The sequence below is a fragment of the Sodiomyces alcalophilus genome (genome assembly GCF_042370955.1).
Source record: "Sodiomyces alcalophilus JCM 7366 unplaced genomic scaffold ACRALscaffold_1, whole genome shotgun sequence".
In the NCBI taxonomy this organism is placed as follows: Eukaryota; Fungi; Ascomycota; class Sordariomycetes; order Glomerellales; family Plectosphaerellaceae; genus Sodiomyces; species Sodiomyces alcalophilus.
The window spans coordinates 3,862,172-3,881,001 of record NW_027263532.1 but is presented as its reverse complement, the minus strand read 5'-3'; the positions used below and the strand labels follow the sequence as shown (position 1 = coordinate 3,881,001).

General features: G+C 57.6%; 7 protein-coding genes across 7 annotated transcripts; 3 read left to right on the top strand and 4 right to left on the bottom strand.

Moving 5' to 3' along the window:
- Nucleotides 1-37: 37 nt before the first annotated feature.
- ACRALDRAFT_2096376 (uncharacterized protein) lies at nt 38-911 on the top strand (the record flags this gene model as incomplete). The annotated part of the gene is made up of 2 exons (XM_071022781.1): nt 38-81; nt 179-911. The coding sequence occupies 2 exons, from the start codon at nt 38-40 to the stop codon at nt 909-911; spliced, it is 777 nt and encodes a 258-aa protein (XP_070879661.1).
- Nucleotides 912-1,399: 488 nt separating this feature from the next.
- ACRALDRAFT_2097013 (uncharacterized protein) lies at nt 1,400-3,134 on the bottom strand (the record flags this gene model as incomplete). The annotated part of the gene is made up of 2 exons (XM_071022808.1): nt 1,400-2,179; nt 2,253-3,134. 2 exons carry the CDS (start codon nt 3,132-3,134, stop codon nt 1,400-1,402), a joined length of 1,662 nt encoding a protein of 553 aa, XP_070879660.1.
- A 1,417-nt stretch (nt 3,135-4,551) lies between these two features.
- On the top strand, nt 4,552-10,141 carry ACRALDRAFT_1073590 (uncharacterized protein). Its single transcript, XM_071018122.1, has 4 exons — nt 4,552-5,281; nt 5,496-8,014; nt 8,108-9,468; nt 9,571-10,141. The coding sequence occupies exons 1-4, from the start codon at nt 5,125-5,127 to the stop codon at nt 9,608-9,610; spliced, it is 4,077 nt and encodes a 1,358-aa protein (XP_070879659.1). The 5' UTR covers nt 4,552-5,124; the 3' UTR covers nt 9,611-10,141.
- Nucleotides 9,916-10,456, bottom strand: ACRALDRAFT_205443 (uncharacterized protein; the record flags this gene model as incomplete). The annotated part of the gene is made up of 4 exons (XM_071021709.1): nt 9,916-10,117; nt 10,197-10,292; nt 10,327-10,408; nt 10,441-10,456. 4 exons carry the CDS (start codon nt 10,454-10,456, stop codon nt 9,916-9,918), a joined length of 396 nt encoding a protein of 131 aa, XP_070879658.1.
- A 933-nt stretch (nt 10,457-11,389) lies between these two features.
- Nucleotides 11,390-12,405, top strand: ACRALDRAFT_1066873 (uncharacterized protein; the record flags this gene model as incomplete). The annotated part of the gene is made up of 2 exons (XM_071017398.1): nt 11,390-11,559; nt 11,613-12,405. 2 exons carry the CDS (start codon nt 11,390-11,392, stop codon nt 12,403-12,405), a joined length of 963 nt encoding a protein of 320 aa, XP_070879657.1.
- Nucleotides 12,406-12,823: 418 nt separating this feature from the next.
- Nucleotides 12,824-15,019, bottom strand: ACRALDRAFT_2039238 (uncharacterized protein; the record flags this gene model as incomplete). The annotated part of the gene is made up of 4 exons (XM_071020947.1): nt 12,824-13,959; nt 14,033-14,241; nt 14,298-14,605; nt 14,723-15,019. The coding sequence occupies 4 exons, from the start codon at nt 15,017-15,019 to the stop codon at nt 12,824-12,826; spliced, it is 1,950 nt and encodes a 649-aa protein (XP_070879656.1).
- Nucleotides 15,020-15,122: 103 nt separating this feature from the next.
- On the bottom strand, nt 15,123-18,520 carry ACRALDRAFT_2117112 (uncharacterized protein). The gene is made up of 7 exons (XM_071023764.1): nt 18,121-18,520; nt 17,822-17,858; nt 17,738-17,759; nt 17,610-17,658; nt 17,454-17,538; nt 15,830-17,394; nt 15,123-15,750 (listed from the first exon to the last, which is right to left on the bottom strand). The coding sequence occupies exons 1-7, from the start codon at nt 18,127-18,129 to the stop codon at nt 15,694-15,696; spliced, it is 1,824 nt and encodes a 607-aa protein (XP_070879655.1). The 5' UTR covers nt 18,130-18,520; the 3' UTR covers nt 15,123-15,693.
- Between the last annotated feature and the right edge of the window lie 310 nt (nt 18,521-18,830).

Below are 18,830 nucleotides of genomic sequence, written 5' to 3'. Positions count from 1 at the left end.
TACGAATGGGCATACACAAAGCACGCTCACCAGGATGATGTCCTCAACGAATGAGGAGGATCCTTTCCTCCAGGTCCAACAGTACGTACAGTAATCCAGTTCTCCCCTCGTTACTAGCAGGCTGCTAGCCGACCCAGCCATCCAGGCAATGCATGGCCTAACGACGCACGCACTGCAGAGATGTCCTCGCCCAGCTCGAGTCTACACAGTCACTCTTCACCTCATACCTCCGCATCCGCTCTCTATCCACCAATGCCTCGTCTCCCGAGCTGGCCTCGGCCCGAGCCGACCTCGAATCCGCCCTCACCTCCCTCGCCGAAGACCTCAGCGACCTAGTCGAGTCGGTGCGCGCCATCGAGTCGGACCCGGATCAATTCGGCCTCGACGCCGCCGAAGTGACGCGCCGCAAGCGCCTCGTGCAGCAAGTCGGCGGCGAAGTCGAGGACATGCGCGACGAGCTCCACAAGGCCCAGGACGCCACGCGCGCGGGACCCAGTTCTTCCGGTGCGGCGGCGGCCTCGAGCTCGGGCTCGCGCGGCGGGGACCTCCCCGATCCCAGCTCGTTCAGCATCCCCGACGGCGAGGACGATGACGCAGACTACGTCGCCGAGTTTGAGCGCCAGCAGCAGATGGAGATGATGCGCGACCAGGACCACCACCTCGACGGCGTGTTCCAGACCGTCGGAAACTTGCGCCGCCAGGCTGACGATATGGGCCGCGAGCTTGAGGAGCAGCGCGAGATGCTCGAGGTGGTGGATACCGTTGCCGACCGCGTCGGCGGACGGTTGCAGACGGGCCTGGCCAAGCTGCAGTATGTCGTTCGTCGGAACGAGGACAGGTGGAGCAGCTGTTGCATTGCCGTCCTCATCACCGTGCTCATCATTCTGCTGGTGCTGCTTTTGGTGTTATAAAATAAAAGAAGGCATATACCGGAAGAACCACCCAGAGGACAAGAGGAATGGAGAAGCATTCAGCGAGCGTTTCCATCGTTTCCTCCTTTTTTTCTCATCTCTTTGACAAGATTCGTCGAACTGCAAGCGACGGTAGAATAATGTCCGGCCATGTGGGTGTACGGACGGCGAGGTTTGGCTACTTGAGTACGATATGGGACCGGCTAGCTGTATTTTAGCTCACAACAACAGGACGGGTCGGAGTTGGCGTTGGTTTGCTTATTTCACGGGGAAAGACGAAAGTACAGTCGAATACAAAGCGCCAAAGACTCCCTCGAGGCCTCTATTGCTTTATTACCTATGAATCTACTCGTGACAACCGGTTTCCTGTTCAGTGAGGGACCAACATGTACATTCCAACGTTGAGAGGCCTTTAACACCAGCCTTGTCATGTCATACAACACACAGTTTCCCATGCCACCACAACTTGGGTCCCATCTTCCCCTGGCCTAGCCAAGAACCAACCCCCGGTCCTTCTGCAGCACTTGGCCCAGAACTTGCAGTCCCAGGGCAGTATGACTGTCGGCGGGGGCCTTCTTGGGAAATTCGACAAGAGCCGCACGCAACGCGGCAATGGCAGCGTTTCCATAGAAAAGGATGAACCGTTCCTCGTGCCCGTCGATCATGGCCTTGAGGACGGTAAACTGGGTGCTCGAGATGAGCTGCGGCGGCGAGTTGACAATGGAGGCCATGGCCTTCCAGTAGTTGGTGGGCGGGTAGGGGTTCGGCTTGGAGGCTCTGCTAAAGTCCCGCAAGGCGATGGCGGCGAACCCGGCGCCGAGGCCCGTCATCCTGTCGGCGTGGGCCTGGTCCGAGATCCAGTGGCCGTCCTCCTTCTTCCAGCCTACGGCGGCACGGCCGGCCGTCGTCTTGTCGTCGCCTCTAGCGCCGAACAGGACGGGACAAACGATGCGGAACTTGGCAAGGAGGATGTCGATCATGGGTTTCCCGCGCCAGTGGAAATCCTTGTTGGAGAAGATGTGGGCCGTCACGATGCCGATGGGTTCGGCCGATTTGGGATTCGCGCCGACTTCGCTCGTGAACTGGTGGATGATGGCCTTGGATAGGTGGTTTAACAGGTAGATGAAGGCCGCCGGTAGCTTGTCCCCGTTGTGGACGGCCCCCTCGGCGGGCTCCCGCTTGTCAGCAACGAAGAGGCTCGCATCTATGGCATCGCTCGGGACGCTTCCGTCTAGGGATTGTCGTAGAGTGGTCGATATGGTGTTAATCTGCGACGAATCCTTGTCAGCTAAGAGTCACACAGCAGAAGTGCGAGAGAGGGTTGGTACTGGGATAACTTACGGGCTGAGAATTGGCGCCTTTGCCGGCAGTGAGCTGGCCCATGGCCTTGCGAACCTGGCGCCGCATGTCGCCGAGCTTGCCCTTAAGCGGAGACCCGGGGATCTTTGACTGCCGGTCGAGCTCTTTTCGCACTTTCTTGAGCTCCTGGTGTATCTGAACATAGCGATCCGACTGTGGCAATGTGGTAGGAGGCGGTTGTCCGGCCTGGGTTTCCGGTTTGGCGACAACGGTTGCCGCGGCCGGCTGCTTGGAAGCCGTCGACGGTTGTACGCCGTTGGATGGTTGTGCGGGAGCGAAAGGTTTCTGGGGAGGTGGTTGTGCTGCTGCTGCAAACAGGGAAGGTGTTTTGGCAGTCGTCGAGGGTCCCGTGGCGGGTGCGAAGGGACTTGTGGCGGTAGAAGAACGCGAATCTTGCTTCGCGGTTGTCTGGCCAGTCAACCCGTTGACGGCTGCTGTCCCTTCTTTCACTTGTTGCTGAGGCGGTTGCTTTGACTGTGCCTGTTGCTGTTGTGGTGCTTTCGCAGGTTCAGGCTGAGGAGGTAGCTCGGGAACCTTCTGAGCCTGGAGTTTTCTCAGCCTCTCCTGCTCTTCCCTAACGGCCGTTTCGGCACGTAACCGATCCTCTTCTTTCCGTCGAAGCTCTGCTATTCTCTTTTGCTCCTCTTCTATCCTCCTTTGCTGCTCTTTAAGCTCGTGCAGCTCTCCGATGCGGATCGCGTTCAGCCTGATCCTCTCATGTTCGATTCGGGCCTGGTCCAGGGCTTCGCGGTGACTTAACTCGGAGTTCCTGTCGTCGGAAAGGTAGTCTGAGAGGGGCCGGCGTCCTGGAGGGGATTGCAGCGGGCTGCCGTATTTTCTTGCGTTGGGAGAGGCGTGAACCATTATCCAGACGGTCTGGACCTCCTACCGGAGTCCAGGGAAAACGCGAATATGGGCGAGGGCCGCGGACACAATGGCTGGGCAGTTCGGTGCTCCCTGAGCTCTTATCACGTTGCGCGGCCGGCTGTGGCTAGCTTCACAGGGTTTGAGCAGAAATCCGGCGACGTCAATGAGAGCCACAGCAGTCGCCCGTTAACAGCCTGCCAGCTGCCGATAAAATAATGGGAACGAATGGGTGTGGTAGTCCGTAGGCGTGTTGTATAGCTACAGCAGACTTCCGTCTCTCAGTACAGGGACTCGAATTGGTTGGGTGGATACTTGAAACGTTAGACGTCGGATACGGAAAAAGTGATTTGCCGGGTTTGTCACTGCGTTGACACCTTGCCGAGATGCCGAAGCGTTTGCTAAGTATTGGGTACATAGATTTGGTGAGGCCATGATTCTGACTTGGTCGTACGGAGTACAACGGAAAGAATCCCGCTGACTCGGGAAGGCTACGACACCATGACGATGGCAGTACTAGCGCACTCGCACTACTACAGAACCCAACGCTCCCGTTGTGAGCTCAACTCGATGAAATCATGTCCAGCCAGAGGAGCAGAACCTCAGTAGAGAGCTGACAGCAGTTCCTCGGACGAACCAACACGCCATTTGTGGGACTGAACAGCGGGGGACAAGCCAGCCCACCGTAACCCCAGTCGGTGACTCGAAATTCAGTGACAGGACAAACTACTTCGTACACGCATAGACTATACATACAACGTACCTATTTACCTACACAGGGGTCAAGCAAACGGCAATAAAGGAGGTCCATGTCAGTGATTTGTAATTTACCTCGACGAACGGCAACCTTTGCTGGGTTGGTAGTGGACCTCTTGATTTCTGTTGTTTTCAGAACTCTGGGTAATAGAGCGTTGGTAGCGTACAGTTATTCCAACGTACTGTTAGGTCAAGTTGAAATGGGTCCGTTGAAATAACTTATAAGAGAAGAAATATATATGACGTTTTAATCCTCATTATAGCCCTCGATCGTTCCACTTCGTACCTGTAAGTACTTTAGGAAGTCATTATGTAACATATGAGAAGGCTGTTTAAGCTTTTATGGTGCTGTTACAACGTACAGTACCTCATACCCGTCCATGATAGCTACCTGGGTACTCGTTGTCCAGAACAATGGACCTAGAACTACGTTGTAGACACTACTCAGTATGCCACCAAATTTCCCCCTCCACAGGCGGTCGAGCCTAACCTTGGGCCCGCACGTACCGCCCCCCCACAGCAGTGTGCCACTAAAGAGGCCAGCTACGGCAACTAGCACCCTGACCTAAACTTTGCCTTCCCCGTTATGACTTCCTGCACTGGACTTTCCCTTCCCCATCCTGGCCAACCCCTACCCTCTACTCTAACCTTCTACCTCCTTGCACCTCTTTCTTCCATCCTCCCCCCCCCCTTCCTCACTTTCCTCCCGAGTCCATCACCCATCGCATCGCGCGTCGTCTTGGTCTCTACACTCCTTGCTCTGGCTTCTATTGAGCTCAAGCTCGCTCCCTGCTTATTTTTTCTTCTTCTCTTCTCGTTCGAGCCCATCCTTCGATCAACATTGTCCCATCGACGACGGCCCGCCCGACTCTTTGCACCACGCAACCAAAAATCCATCCATCTACAAAGCTTCATCACAACATATCCCCTCCCTTAATCATCCCAGCCGTCAGGCGTCAGCGGTTGTCCACTGTCGTTCGATCTCGAGCTCGGTACCTTGCCTTCGTAACTAACCTTACAATCCCTGGTTTCGAATCAGACACTCAAAAACAAACATCTTTCCAACGAGGCTTCAACGGCCCGCCAACCCCTCGTCGTCGTCGTATTCAACCGCCTTCTTGTCCAACTACCGTCAAGGATCTATATTCCTCTCTCTTGATCACCCACGTTCCCCGTCGCTTGCTAGTATTATACATTTTAATACTTGACGTGCGCCTCTGGGTTGCTCTTCGCCATGGATCAGCAACAGCACCAGCCGCAGCAGGACAGGTCCCAGGCACCGCCAACGGGCGGCGGTGTCCATGGTCCTACTGGTCGTCGGCTTCACATTGCCCATCGTAGAAGCCCTTCGGAGCTCACGCCGCTAGTGAGCATGTTCCAGAGCCCTGGAGGTGAGTTATTGCACCCAGTCTCATCGAGCCCCCTCCTCTTCCATCGATTCCAGTCATACCACGAGCATATCCTGCTGCCCCTTTTCTTGTTTCCCTTTATATTTTCGTTTCTTCCTTTTATTTTTCCTATTCTATCGCATCATCGCCATAGTTTGTCCTCCAACCACCGAGTAGGACAATGCTGACGTATGTGCCCCCCGGCCGGCTCCTGTAGTGGAACACCTCGCCATCCAGCAGCAGATCGAGCTCCTGCAACAGCAGCAGCAGCAGATTCAGGCTACCCAACAGCAATACATGAACATGGGCATGATCCCTCCCACCCAACAGCTTGGTCCTGGCGGTGCTTTCAATCCTTTGCAACCAGCCATGCCAGCATTCCAGTTCCCACAACAAATCCCCCAGCAGAACGTCAACATGGTCCCGCCCTCTCAGCCCATGTCACATCGCCGTAACCAGTCTGCTCTCCCGAATATGGGCATGGGTCCTCCCCCTGCCCCCTCTTCGGGTGCGTCCGGCTCGGCCTACCTTGATTCTCAGGGTAACCAGGGCCGGGAGAATATGGGCGGTCGCGGCGGCCGTGGCGGCGGCGGCCATCAGAGACGGCACTCGTTAGCGCTTGCAGACGCGAAGAAGGCTGCAGAACTCGCTCAACAAAAGCGCACTACCTCGGGCTTCCAGTTTCCTGGCCCCAACGCCACTCCTGAAAACGGCGCCGAGGCTGCCAGCGGCTCGGCTCAGCCCGAACAGCAGGCATCTCATGGCCTGCCTTCTGGCGGTGGCCGTGGCCGCGGAAGCGGACATGGCCGGAGCCAGAGCATGGCCGTCGGCTCTCACGGAGGTGGTCGCGGTCGCGGCGGTGCCTTCGGCTTGGCTCCCGACTCGACCGGGCACTCTAGCGATTTCCCACGTCGCGGGGGCATGGGACACTCCAGGACTGGTTCCCGTAACTTCGAGGGCAACTGGCGCAATCAGAACCAGAACCAGGGCCAGGATCAGGCCGGAAACCAAGGTCAACAGACCTTCCAGCCCGGCCATCGCGCTCGTGGCTCTATGAATCAATCCCTCTCTGGCTTCCAGTTCCCCAACCAGGCCCCTCTCATGCAGATTCCGGGGCAAATGATGCCTTTCCAAATGTACCCCGGGCAGCACCTCAACCCTCTGCAGCTCAACCAGCTACAGGCACTCCAGGCGGCGCAGATGAACGGTCAGCAGTTCATCGGCCTGCAGGGAAGCCAGCATGCACCCCACCTCGGCGGCCATCAGCAGCCGCAGCAGCAGCAGAGGAAGACCCTTTTCACACCCTACTTGCCCCAAGCGACCCTGCCGGCTCTCCTGGGCGACGGCCAACTCGTATCCGGTATCCTCCGCGTGAACAAGAAGAACCGCAGCGACGCCTACGTCTCCACGCAGGACGGTCTGCTCGACGCCGATATCTTCATTTGCGGTAGCAAGGATCGGAACCGTGCCCTTGAGGGCGATCTAGTGGCCGTCGAGCTGCTCGACGTCGACGAGGTCTGGTCGCAGAAGCGCGAGAAGGAAGAAAAGAAGAAACGCAAAGACATCACGGACACCAGGTCCGGCTCGACCAGCGGACAGAATCAGTCGTCCACCAACGCCAACGACGGCAACGCGGCCGAAGGAGGTATCCGCCGCCGAGGCAGTCTCCGCCAGCGGCCCACGCAGAAGAAGAACGATGACGTGGAGGTGGAGGGACAGAGCCTCCTGCTCGTCGAGGAGGAGGAGATCAGCGATGAGCACAAGCCCTTGTACGCCGGTCACATCGTTGCCGTCATCGAGCGTGTTGCCGGGCAGATGTTCTCCGGCACTCTCGGTCTGCTCCGGCCCAGCAGCCAGGCCACCAAGGAGAAGCAAGAAGCCGAGAGGGCGGCCCGCGGCGATAGTGGCTCGGTCCGCCCTGCCGACAACCGAACCCAAGAAAAGCCCAAGATTGTTTGGTTCAAGCCGACGGACAAGCGCGTGCCTCTCATCGCCATCCCCACCGAGCAAGCGCCTAGGGACTTTGTCGAGAAGCACCAGGAGTATGCGGACAGGATCTTCGTGGCCTGCATAAAGCGCTGGCCCATCACCTCTCTGCATCCCTTTGGCACCCTCGTCGAACAGCTTGGTCGCATGGGAGACATCAAGGTTGAGACGGATGCCCTCCTGCGCGACAACAACTTTGGGTCGGACGAATTCTCCGAGGCCGTCTTGCGCAGCGTTAACCTGCAGGACTGGTCGCTCGCCAAGGAAGACGAGGCGGCTCTCGCTGCCCGCCGCGACTTCCGCGAGGAGAAGGTGATCACTCTCGATCTCGACGGCGCCGGCGAGTTTGGGAACGCCTTCCACGTCAAGACCCAGCCCGACGGTAAGATCGATATCGCGATCCACGTTCCCGACGTCACCCACTTTGTGAAGCCCAACTCCCTGGTCGACCGAGAAGCCAAGAAGCGCGGTACGGCCGTCCACCTGGTCAATCGGACATGCGCCATGCTTCCCCCCAAGATTGGCGGGGACGTGTGCGCCTTGCTCCCGGACCAGGAGCGTCTGGCAGTCACCGTCCTGTTCCGCGTCAACCCCATCAACGGCACCGTCGCCGAGGGCGACGCTTGGGTCGGCAAGAGTATCGTCAGGAGCGCTGGAAAGGTCACACTGCAGGAGCTCGATGACGCGCTCGGCGGCCAGTCTGAGTGGAACCATCCTGCGATCCAGCTCAAGGACCTGCAGATTCTCAACGTAAGTTTCTTTTTAAGAAAAGTGTCGACAGCTCGAGCGGGCGCGTGTCGAGTGAGCCCCCCGAACCCGACTGCTAACATGGGCGTCAAACAGGCTGTTGCCGAGAAGTTTAGGGAGGCCCGCCTGGGGGCCGGTGGCGAGCCCATCGCGCCTCTGCGGCTGCTCCAGCAGCTCGACGACGAGAACATCCCGATCAAGCTGAACATCTTCGACTCCTCCCCGGCCACCGAGTTGGTGGAGGAGCTCATGCACAAGGCCAACATTCACGTGGCGCAGGTGGTGGCCAAGGCGCTCCCCGAGAAGGCGCTGCTGCGTCGACAGGGCCCACCCAACACGCGTCGACTGCAGACCATGTCGGAACGCATGAACGCTCTCGGGTACGAGGTCGACACGTCTTCCAGCAGCGCGCTGCAGAACAGCCTGTTCAAGGTTGACGACGCGGAGCTTCGCAAGGGCATGGAGACGCTGGTTCTCAAGTCGATGCAGCCGGCTAAATACTTCATTGCCGGTAAGACGGCGCAGCACCTCTGGCCACACTACGTGCTGAACACTCCGCTCTACACCCACTTTACGTGTCCCGGCCGGCGCTACGCGGACATAATTGTACATCGGCAACTTGAGGCGGTCCTCTCGGAGGGGAAGATTGAGTACACCGAGGATTTCGAGAACCTGGTCAAGACGGCCGAGTCGTGCAATACGAAGAAGGACTCGGCGCAGAATGCACAGGAGCAGAGCATCCACATCGACTCGTGCCGCAAGATGGACAAGAAGCGGCAAGAGGTGGAGGGCGATCTGATCACGGAAGGCGTGGTGATTTGCGTGTACGAGTCGGCGTTTGACGTTTTGATCCCGGAGTGGGGCTTCGAGAAGCGGGTGCACTGCGATCAGCTGCCTCTGAAGAAGGCCGAGTTCCGCAAGGAGAAGCGCGTGCTGGAGCTGTACTGGGAGAAGGGCGTGCCCAGCTCGGCGTACGTGCCGGAGGACGAGCGGCCCAAGGCTGCGGCGTCGCAACGGCTCTCCAACGCCAGGGCGGCAGCGCGGCAGGCGGAGGAAGCGGAGCGTGCGCGTAGGGAGCGCGAAGAGGCGGCGCGGAAGCAGACGGAGACGGGCACTATCTCGACGGACGACGTGGACGCTCTGTTTGACGACGACGATGACGACGATAACACGTCGGATCTGGCGGACACGATGGCGGGCGCATCGCTGACGGAGCGGCCGACGCAGAGCGTGCCGGGCTCACCGATCCGAACGTCGTTGGAGGCCAAGCCGCTGCAGCGCACGCGGTCGGACTCGAAGGTGCCGGTGGCGGAGGCGGCGGAGACGCGGTTGTCGAACAAGGAGAAGTACCTGAAGCTGTTTACGCTCCGGGAAGAGGGCGGCGACTACATCCAGGACGTCACGGAGATGACGAGGGTTCCGATTATTCTCAAGACGGACCTTACCAAGAGCCCACCGTACGTTTTGTTTCCCTCTTTTTTTTGCTCTGTTTGTCTTGTCCTGTTACCAGGTACCGCGCCAAAACTGTCATTTGATGCTGACAACATGCCTACGTTTAGTTGCCTGACCATCCGGTCTCTCAACCCGTACGCCCTATAAAGAACGCAACAACGGATCATTTCCGGTTTTGTAGCTGCTATACATTTACGGCTATTCGTCGCGGGATTAGACCGTCATGTCATTCCGCTTGCTTGACCTACGCAACGCAGGTCAGCGCGAGGGGGGTGACAAACGATACTAGGGACGGATAGAGATGCACAAGGACGGACAGAGACGCTATAGGAGAATCATGGATATGGGATAAGCTCGTGAGGGGCAGATAGGACCAGACAGCAGAGGGAAGCTCACGGTTCATGGGAGGTCACCTGCAGCAGCAGTATATCATAGTATACCGGGGCGGCCGTTCATGTATCCATATCTGGAGTCGGCAAGTACGGGCCGGGAAGAATAGCTGTAGTAAAGTGGAAGTCCTTATCTGGTTGGAGAGGAAATGCGAGCAAAAATTGACAGTAATACGCCATTTTACGATGTTCGGACGACGTAGCAGTAGCCGTCTCGGCAACAAGAGCATCTGGGTAAGGGTTCTGGACGTCCAAGTCGACCAGTCTGCGCTTCAGGATGGTCAATCATGTTTACAACGTAATTGTTGGTGGCGACCAGGGGGTCAAGGGGCAAGGAGTATTACGGAGCTAGCTGGTTGGGGCAAAGGGGAAGGGGAAGCGGTTCGGCCCAGGGTCTGCGACGGTTAAGACTTTTGGTACCTTTTGAAGTGTCTCGGTTGCTGTGTAATCCGGTCAGACATGACAGCCACGGACAGTATCGGGACTGGGAACAGGGATAGAGTAAGTTGTAAGAGGAGACGACAACAGAGTTCGTGGGAGGGGCCCAGAATACAAGCTCATGCGTGGGTCGTGGATCAATGCTTGGACTGCTGTCTGGTTTCATTCAACACGTTATTTAGTGTATTTATTTTTATTATTTCTTAAAAGTAGAAGTAAATAAGAATGTCTCCAAGTTTCGGAACATTGCATTCCAGTTCAAGTACCTACCCCGTCTCATGATCTGGTCTCCTCGGTGGTCTATGCTCTGATCAACGGAAAGTACGGTATCTATACAACGATGTACATTACTTAGAAGTACATGTAATAGTACCTATGATATCAGTCCTGGAAACGGAGTACTCTATACACGGTCGAGATGTTCCTCAGATCAAGGGGTTCTCCCATGTCAGGCCTTTTCTCGATGGTGATTGGCCATCGCAATATCAAACAGAAGCCACGCCTTGGCTCCGGTTCACGGACGTCTTGCGATGCGTTATGACGGTTTACAATGCTACCCAAGGACCATGTCTAGCTACAACGTAGGTACATGTCACCTCCTTGTCTGAAGTTTCTCACCGGAGTCGACATCCGGGCCCGGAACCCGGAACACGGGGTCTCGTCTCTATCGCGTCACGTAGAGTCGCCCGTCCTTTGGTTTCGTTAAATAACCTCCCCGTCTCGCGACAAGAGATGGTTCCCCCCTTTGTCCCCCTCTTTCTTCTTCCTCTTGTCAGTCGTTTGTTACCGTGTCGTTGAGCGCCATCGCATCTTCCCGCCATCCTTCACTTCTCAAGCGCTGGTCTGCTTACCATTTTATTGTATTTTATTTCTATTTATTCTTTCCCCTGGGGAATCCTTCTCTTCGACGCTCTCTTACCCTCGCTTTTGGTGGTTACATACTCATCACTCCCTCGAGACATTCTTTTGTTCTTCATTTCGACCTTCGCTCCTTACACCAGCCGAAACGTCGCCTACTTCGTTACCTGTACCGGCTTTCGTTTCTATCTTTCAGCATATCCAGTAACAAAACGACTTTGCTTCGTCGGTCCTCGCCATCATGACTTTCTCGCTCAAGACCGCCCTCGTGGCCTCCCTCGCCGCCGTCGCCTACGCCGTACCTTTCGGGCAAAGGCTGGACGATGAGCAGATGAACCTGTACAACCTGGCAAAAAGGCAAACCGACCGTGCCCGCGAATCCGGTCTGACAGACATCGACATCCTGCAATTGTAAGTCCCAAGGTTATCCACCACTGTACACATACACATACTAACGAACCCAGCGCCCTCACCCTCGAGTGGCTAGAAGGCGTCTTCTACCAACAAGGCTTCGCCCGCTTCCCCCCCGAGGACTTCGCCGCCCTGGGCCTCTCCCCCCAGGAAATCGCCGACCTGCGCAAGGTCGGCCAGACGGAATTCGACCACGTGAGCCTCCTGCAATCCGCCATCGCCCGCGCCGGCTTCCAGCCCGTGCAGCCGTGCACCTACAACTTTGGCTTCACCGACGCCGCCGCCATGGTCGCCACCGCCCTCGTCCTCGAGAGCGTCGGCGTCTCCGCCTACCTGGGCGCCGCGCCCCTCGTCGCCGACCCCGCCATCCTCGCCACCGCGGGGAGCATCCTCACCGTCGAGGCCCGCCACCAGACCTTCCTCCGCGCCGCCTCCCGCCAGATCGCCGTCCCCCAGCCCTTCGACACCCCGCTCGGTCCGCGCGCCGTCTTCTCCCTCGCCGCCCCCTTTATCGAGTCGTGTCCCGAGGGCTCGAACCTCCTCGTCGAGCCGTTCCCTGCTTTGGCCATGGCTGATCCCGCCGCGAACCCGGCCGCCGTCGCCATCGGTTCCGTCGTTCGCTTGCAGTCCGACGCTGCGCCCCAGGCTGTCGCTTGCGGTTTCACCACCGGTGGTCTCCCCGGCGGCACCACCTTTACGACCTTTGACCCGGCCACGGGCGGCTGTGAGGTGCCGCAGCATATCTCGGGTGTGGTGTACGTGTCGCTGACGAGCGAGGCGCCCCTGACTGGTGTGATTACCGATGAGATCACCCTGGCTGGTCCCATGGTTCTCACCATCTCATAAGAGTGAAAGGTGGACGTAAGGAAGGGGTGGGGGAAAGGAAAAATAAAGGAAGAGTAAGATAAATGGGTTTGTCCCAATATTATAAAATCTAGACAACCGCCTCCTCCCCTGTTTCTCTCATTCTTTCCTTGAGCTCTTGCTTGAACTGGCTGCCGAAATAACAAGAGAAAACATGTCGAGTTTGCTTTTTCCTTTCTTTTTGTTGTTCTTGTCGAACAAGAATTCGAGATACCCTGGAGCAGAGCAATAGCTGGGAGATGAGCGAAAGCTCGAAATCGATGCGGTACAATTTTCCATAATACACATTGCTGATTGCATCAGTTGAACGGGACCGTGATGGAAACCAATAATTACACCCAACCTGGATCGAATCGTTCCGGTCTTCCTAACGGTCAGCAATCCATGGGAGGCACAGCACCTAATTAACCCTCTTCTTGGCAACCGTCTCGGCAAGAAGCCTCAAGGCCTTCTTATCACTCGCCAGCGCCGCGATAGCCGCGCGCGCAACCTCCTCCGCATCCTGCTCCCGCACGTCCTCAATCTCCCAGCGGCGCATCTTGCGCAAGTTGATGCCCGGCGACGGGACGAAGCAGTTGTCCTCGCTCCTCGCGGCGCGCAGCTGGCAAATCTCGCGCGCGAGGCAGTCGCCCGTGCACGGCTCCTCGTCGCGGAACCCGCGGCTCTTGCGGGACAGGTAGGCCGCAAAGGCTTCGGGGTCCGACTCGAGCGCCTCGGTGACCTCGTGCCAGAACGACGCCGTGAGCTCCTCCCACTCGTCCGGCTGCGATTCGACAAGGCTGCCGTAGGTCTCCTTGGCCGAGTAGTACTTCTTCCATCCCGGGCCGGACGACGCGGCCGAGGCAAAGGACGGGTCGTTCATGTCGACGTAATAGGTCGTCACGTCCAGGATGGCAAAGGTCTCCGGGTCGACGTCGTAGACGCGGAAGGCCGGGTTGCGACCCGAGGCGGGGACCAGCGAAGGGTTGATGTACGAGGTTACCCGGGCGTTGGCGGCCGTGCGGTTAGCGTAGTCGGAGTAGGTGATCTGGAAGTGGTCCGAGTGGGTGTGGCCGAAGAACATGGCGCGGATGCTGTCCGAGTACCGGTTGACGATGCGGTCGATGGAGGAGGTGGCGTCGTGGAAGGTACGGGGGTCGCCGAAGGGTTGGTGGCCGACGATCCAGACGTTCTCGCCCTGGGACTCGGCGGCGTCGAGCTCCGAGATGAGCCAGGTGAGTTGCGACTCGGGATCGGGGTCCATCTCCTTCTGGAACATGTAGTAGTTGTTGGTGTAGTAGAAGTTGGTGTTCAGGCCGATGACGCGCAGGTTGCCCTCGGCGTGCTTGACCGAGTAGCCACCAAACTGCCGGAGGGACGCCGCGGCATCTTCGCCCAGCCAGCCGGAGACCGACGAGGCTACGGTGTCGTACATCCACTGGGCCGAGTTGGAGATGGCCTTGGGAGCGATGAGGTTGGTCGGGTGCATCTCGTGGTTACCCACGGCGATGTACATGGTGGAGAAGACCTCTGCCATGCGAGCATAGGAGTCCGTGACTTTTTATTCGAGTTAGCAAAGTGACGGGGACGCACAGGATGGTGAGCATTGGGGTCGAGGGGGGCAGCATACTAATCTCCTGGTTGAGTGATTTCGAGGTGTTCCAAACCACACTGTGAATCATATCCCCGGTGAAGATACCAAAAGCGGCATCGGGGACGAGCTCTTGGATAGCAGAAAGCATGCTCTGCTCGAGCGAGACGGGCGTGCTACAGCCGGCATCGCCCCAAGGCCCGGCCGGGTTCGGGGTCTGGCCAGGGGCGTCCTGGGGGGTGTACGCTCTGGCCTTGTGTTAGTAACCTTGTCCAAGGGAGAATAAGGACGAAGGAAAGCATACCTGCAGCAAATGGGCTTGCCGCACTCGGTGTTGGCTCCCTCGACATACAACGGATCAATATGCGTATCGGCAATGTGCACGACCTTGATCGGATCCCGACAGCTGTCCTCCGGGCCTTCTTCGATATTGGGGCGCGGAGACGGAAATTCGGGCTCAAAGGGGGTTACCTCCGGGTACGAACAGAGGCCGAAGAAAGTGATGCAGAACAAGTCGGCCGTCTTGGAGCCGAGCTTCATCTCCTGGACGGCCTTGCGAATAACAGGAGCCTGGAGGCCAATGGCGCCCTCGCAGATGTCGTCGTCTTGGACCTGAACCGGAGACCACCCTATCAGCCAAATGACCCGTCTCGCCAGCCTCGATGAGAGAAGGAAGGGGAAGAAGTGATAAAGAGGATGAAAAAGGAAAAAAAAAAGTAAACTGCTTACATTGGCCAACTTGCAAATCTCCTGGAGAATAAGAGTAAAAGCCCCCTCACCCAGAAAAGCTAGCCCCTTGAGGAGCCCGAGGAGAGACTGGCAGCCAACGCAACTGGCGGCGTCGGTAACGGCATCCCAGACGTCTTCAACGAGACCACGGGTCTGGAGAACCTGCAAGGCCGTAGAGCTCTCCAGCTCGGAAACAGCGAGTGCTCGAGCGACGAGATCATTATTGTTGGCGGGGGCAGAGATAACAGCCGCCCTAGTCAGCCCGAGGCCGAGGGTCAAGACGGCGGAGGTGCGCATCGAGGCGATCCAAGGGAACAAACAGACGAACACGAGAAAATTCGAACCCTATCAAACTCGACGTCTTGTCTTGTCAAAGGAAGAGAAAATCCACGGGAGAATGAGAACAAGTTGATGCCCTACATCCCACAATCCTCTCCTCTCCCGAGGTCTGGGAGAGACGCCAGGATTATTATACTGGGCCACTCCCCGTTCCAACTCCCGTCTCCTAACGGGCCTCGCCATTGCAAGGCTCGCTGGTTTCTAGAAGAGGAAGCTCGAAAAGACGAGTCGAGGATACTCCTGTTCACTCGAGGACATGTGCCTCGGAGAGGACGGTAGCTTGCAGCCAATAAGAACAGCCGTCGAGCCCATGAGCAAACAGGTCTGCAAGGGGATCTGCCATTCCTGCGGGTCACCTTCTGCTTTGCCTCTAGGGTAGACGGGTTGGCGGTCTACGGGATTGGCCGAATCGGTCGACGCGGCAGCATACATTGCCGATGCGAGGCTCTTGGCTTGGGGTGATCAAGGCCAGATTGGGTTATTCGTACTCAATTGTGTTTATCTCCGACGACGACGACAACGACGACTATAACCACGACAGCGACAGCGACAGCGACGGCGAATCACATACCAAAAGTCAAGAGTGGTACTGGTAATGTAAAAGTCAATAATCAACCTACTCCTAATAAAATCTACTCGTCCATTACGGAAGCAAACTTGTCCAGCATTTCTTGCTGGATAGCTTCGTACTGTTTCACGTGTCAGTCTTGTTATACGGTGATATATAGGGGCATGGAGGGCATTGGGGGACTGGAGAGCAACTCGTACCTTCTTGGTCACCGCCTCCTGGCCCTCCGAAGGCAGCTCAAACTTGAGCTGGCGCAGCTTGGCCTGCAGCTCGCTCGTGGCCTCGCGCACCTTGCTCCAGCTCTGGCCCTGGGCAATGGCCTTTTGCGACTCGTCGTGGAAGCCCATCATCAGCTTCATCATCCACTCCGTCTTCCACAGCGGGCAAAACTGGTCGTAGTCCGAGTAGCCGTTTTGCTGCAAAAAGTCCTCCTTGAGCAGGGTCGCCAGGTCCAGGGTAATCTTGTCCGGGTCCGACAGCGCGCTCTTGCCCACCAGCTGCACCACCTGGTCCAGCTCCTCCGAGTTGGACAGCAGCTTCCTGATCTGGTCGCGCAGCCGCGGGAAGTCGGGCAGCTCCTTCTCGTACCACTTGTCCAGCACGTTGGTGTACTTGCTGTAGCTCAGCGACGTGTTGATGGAGGGGAAGTGCTTCCGCTGGGCTAGCTTCTTGTCCAGGCCCCAGAACACCTGCACGATGCCCAGCGTCGAGCTCGTCACGGGGTCGGAAAAGTCGCCGCCCGGCGGGCTCACCGCGCCCACGATGCTGACGCTGCCCTGCCGCTCCGGCGACCCGAGCGACTGCACCCGACCGGCACGTTCGTAGAAGCTGGCCAGCTTGGCTGACAGGTAGGCCGGAAAGCCCTGGTCCGCCGGCATCTCCCCGAGGCGGCCGGAAATTTCTCGGAGCGCCTCGGCCCACCGCGACGTCGAGTCGGCCATCATGGCCACGTCCATGCCCTGGTCGCGGAAGTACTCGGCCACGGTGATGCCCGTGTAGATGGAAGCCTCGCGGGCCGCCACCGGCATGTTGGACGTGTTGGCGATGAGTGTGGTCCGCTTCATGATGGGCTCCTGGCGGCCGTCAATGTCGATGGTGAGCTCGGGAAAGTCCTTCAACACCTCGGCCATCTCGTTACCGCGCTCGCCGCACCCGACGTACACAATCACGTCCGTGTTGGAGAACTTGGAGACCGACTGCGAGATGACCGTCTTGCCGCAGCCGAACGCGCCGGGGATGGCAACCGTACCGCCCTGCACGCTGGGGAACAGGGCGTCCAGCACCCTCTGGCCGACGATGAACGGCTGGTCGGCCGACAGCTTGTCGGTGGTGGGACGGGGCACCCGTACAGGCCACGAGTGCATCATGGGGAACTCGGTCTTTTTGCCGTCAAAGTCCACCTCGAGGAGCTTCTCCTCGACCGTGTAGCTGCCCTTGGGTGCGATCCTGGTGATGATGCCGCGGGCGCGGGGCGGGAGCAGGATCTTGTGCGTAGAGATGAGAGAGTTCTCGACCACGGAACCCCAGACGTCACCGCCGGTGATGTGATCGCCCACGTTCATGGACGGCGTGAACTCCCACTTCTTGGTGCGGTCCAGCGCCGGCAACGCGATGCCTCGGGGGATATAAATGGTTTTGGTGTCGCGGCTGATGGTTTCGAGAGGCCGTTGGATACCGTCGTAGATGTTATTGAGCAAGCCGGGGCCTAGCTCGACCGACAAGGGCTTTCCGGTTCGAGTGACGGGATCGCCCACCGCGATGCCGGCTGGTTGTGAAAATGTTAGCCCGGCTTGGGACACGGAGACGGAGTATGGAATATCATACCGGTTTCCTCATACACCTGGATAGTAGCTTGGTCGCTACTGATTCGGATAACTTCGCCGACGAGCTGTTCATGGCTCACTTTGACCTAGAGAGAGTCAGGCAAAGAAAACACCTTTCTCCCATAGAGAGCGGATGTCCTTGGTGATCCCAACGTACCAGTTCATACATAGCAACGCCGGTCATTCCCTCGGCGACAATGACGGGTCTGGTAAAAAGGAAAAAGGGATTAGTTCAAATTCGACGCCGACGTCCCCCAGTATTAGCATTGACGACAGAAAACGCACCCCGAAATGGAATAGATTTTGCCTGAGGCGTCGTCATTATTAGCAGGGAGAAAGTTATCGTGAAGACGAGGGGTCGATGCTCACCTGCCTGGAAGCCATCTTGTTCGCCTTTGGTCGCTTGCTGCAGTACAACTCCCGATTAGCCATTTCGTCGCTTTTTTTTTTTTTTGGTCGTCTTCTTTTTCCCCTCCTAATCGTCTCGAGTTGAAATAATTGAATAAATAAAGAGAGGTGGGTGGATGGCGATTTTTCTAGTGCGGCGTGCGCGAAGCTGGTCGGTGGGGTAGGTAGGCCGGGTGCTGCTATCGCGTAACGTCGAGCCAGGTAAAAGGGAGGATAGGAAAGACCAAAAGGATGCGGTGATGGAAAACATCAGAGCTTACCGGAGTCATAGCGGGCTTTTGGACGGGGTTTGGGTTCGGTTCTTGCTTCTTGGTTGGCAACACAAGCTGAGGAGATGGCGGTAGAGAGCTTGAGTTTGGCGGTGGGTGGGAGAATGGAGAGAGTCGTGGTGTCTTGGGAGGAGAGGATGGGAGAGGTTGAATATGAGCTGCTTGAGCTGCAAGGTCCTGGGGAAGAGTGACGGCTGCGGTGGTGGTGGTGGTGGTGGTGGTGGTGGCTGCCGCTGTTGTTGCTGCTGTTGCTGGTGCTGCTGGTGCTGGTGCGGCAGGTGCTATTAGTGGACCACCTTCCCGGGTGGCCTCAGCTGGCACTGACGCAGGTACTACAGGTACTACCTCTTCCACACGGTCCAGGTACAGCGGCAGCGGCGGTGGAGGTTCCAGTTGAGGTGGTGGAGACTCAGACGGAGATGATGTAGCTTGGTCGTCCCTGGCTCGCGATAGCAATTCGACCAGAGAAGGACGCGACTTGAGTCGCGGCCTAAGTCCAGGTTGCATGCACTGCAATCTCCCCCTTTTTATCGAGGGGTATCTCGTTTTGTATTCGTTTCTCGAGGTCGCTGACGCTGTTACTGAATTGCTTTTGCTTGTTCAGTTTGTTTATTGCTGCACGGAAGAGTGTGGGACTCACTGAAGTGTGGGGTGCGCATGTACAAGTACAGATACCTGGCTGTACTACGTAATCTCATGAA

What these genes read in the sequence shown, in the direction of transcription:
- ACRALDRAFT_1073590 (XM_071018122.1), top strand. Translation starts at nt 5,125, where the DNA reads ATGGATCAGCAACAGCACCAGCCGCAGCAGGACAGGTCCCAGGCACCG. An exon ending in CATGTTCCAGAGCCCTGGAG is followed by an intron (nt 5,282 to 5,495) that starts GTGAGTTATTGC and finishes CGGCTCCTGTAG; the next exon opens with TGGAACACCTCGCCATCCAG. An exon ending in GACCTTACCAAGAGCCCACC is followed by an intron (nt 9,469 to 9,570) that starts GTACGTTTTGTT and finishes GCCTACGTTTAG; the next exon opens with TTGCCTGACCATCCGGTCTC.
- ACRALDRAFT_2117112 (XM_071023764.1), bottom strand. An exon ending in AAAATCTATTCCATTTCGGG is followed by an intron (nt 17,659 to 17,737) that starts GTGCGTTTTCTG and finishes CCTTTTTACCAG; the next exon opens with ACCCGTCATTGTCGCCGAGG. An exon ending in AGGAGGCGGTGACCAAGAAG is followed by an intron (nt 15,751 to 15,829) that starts GTACGAGTTGCT and finishes CACGTGAAACAG; the next exon opens with TACGAAGCTATCCAGCAAGA.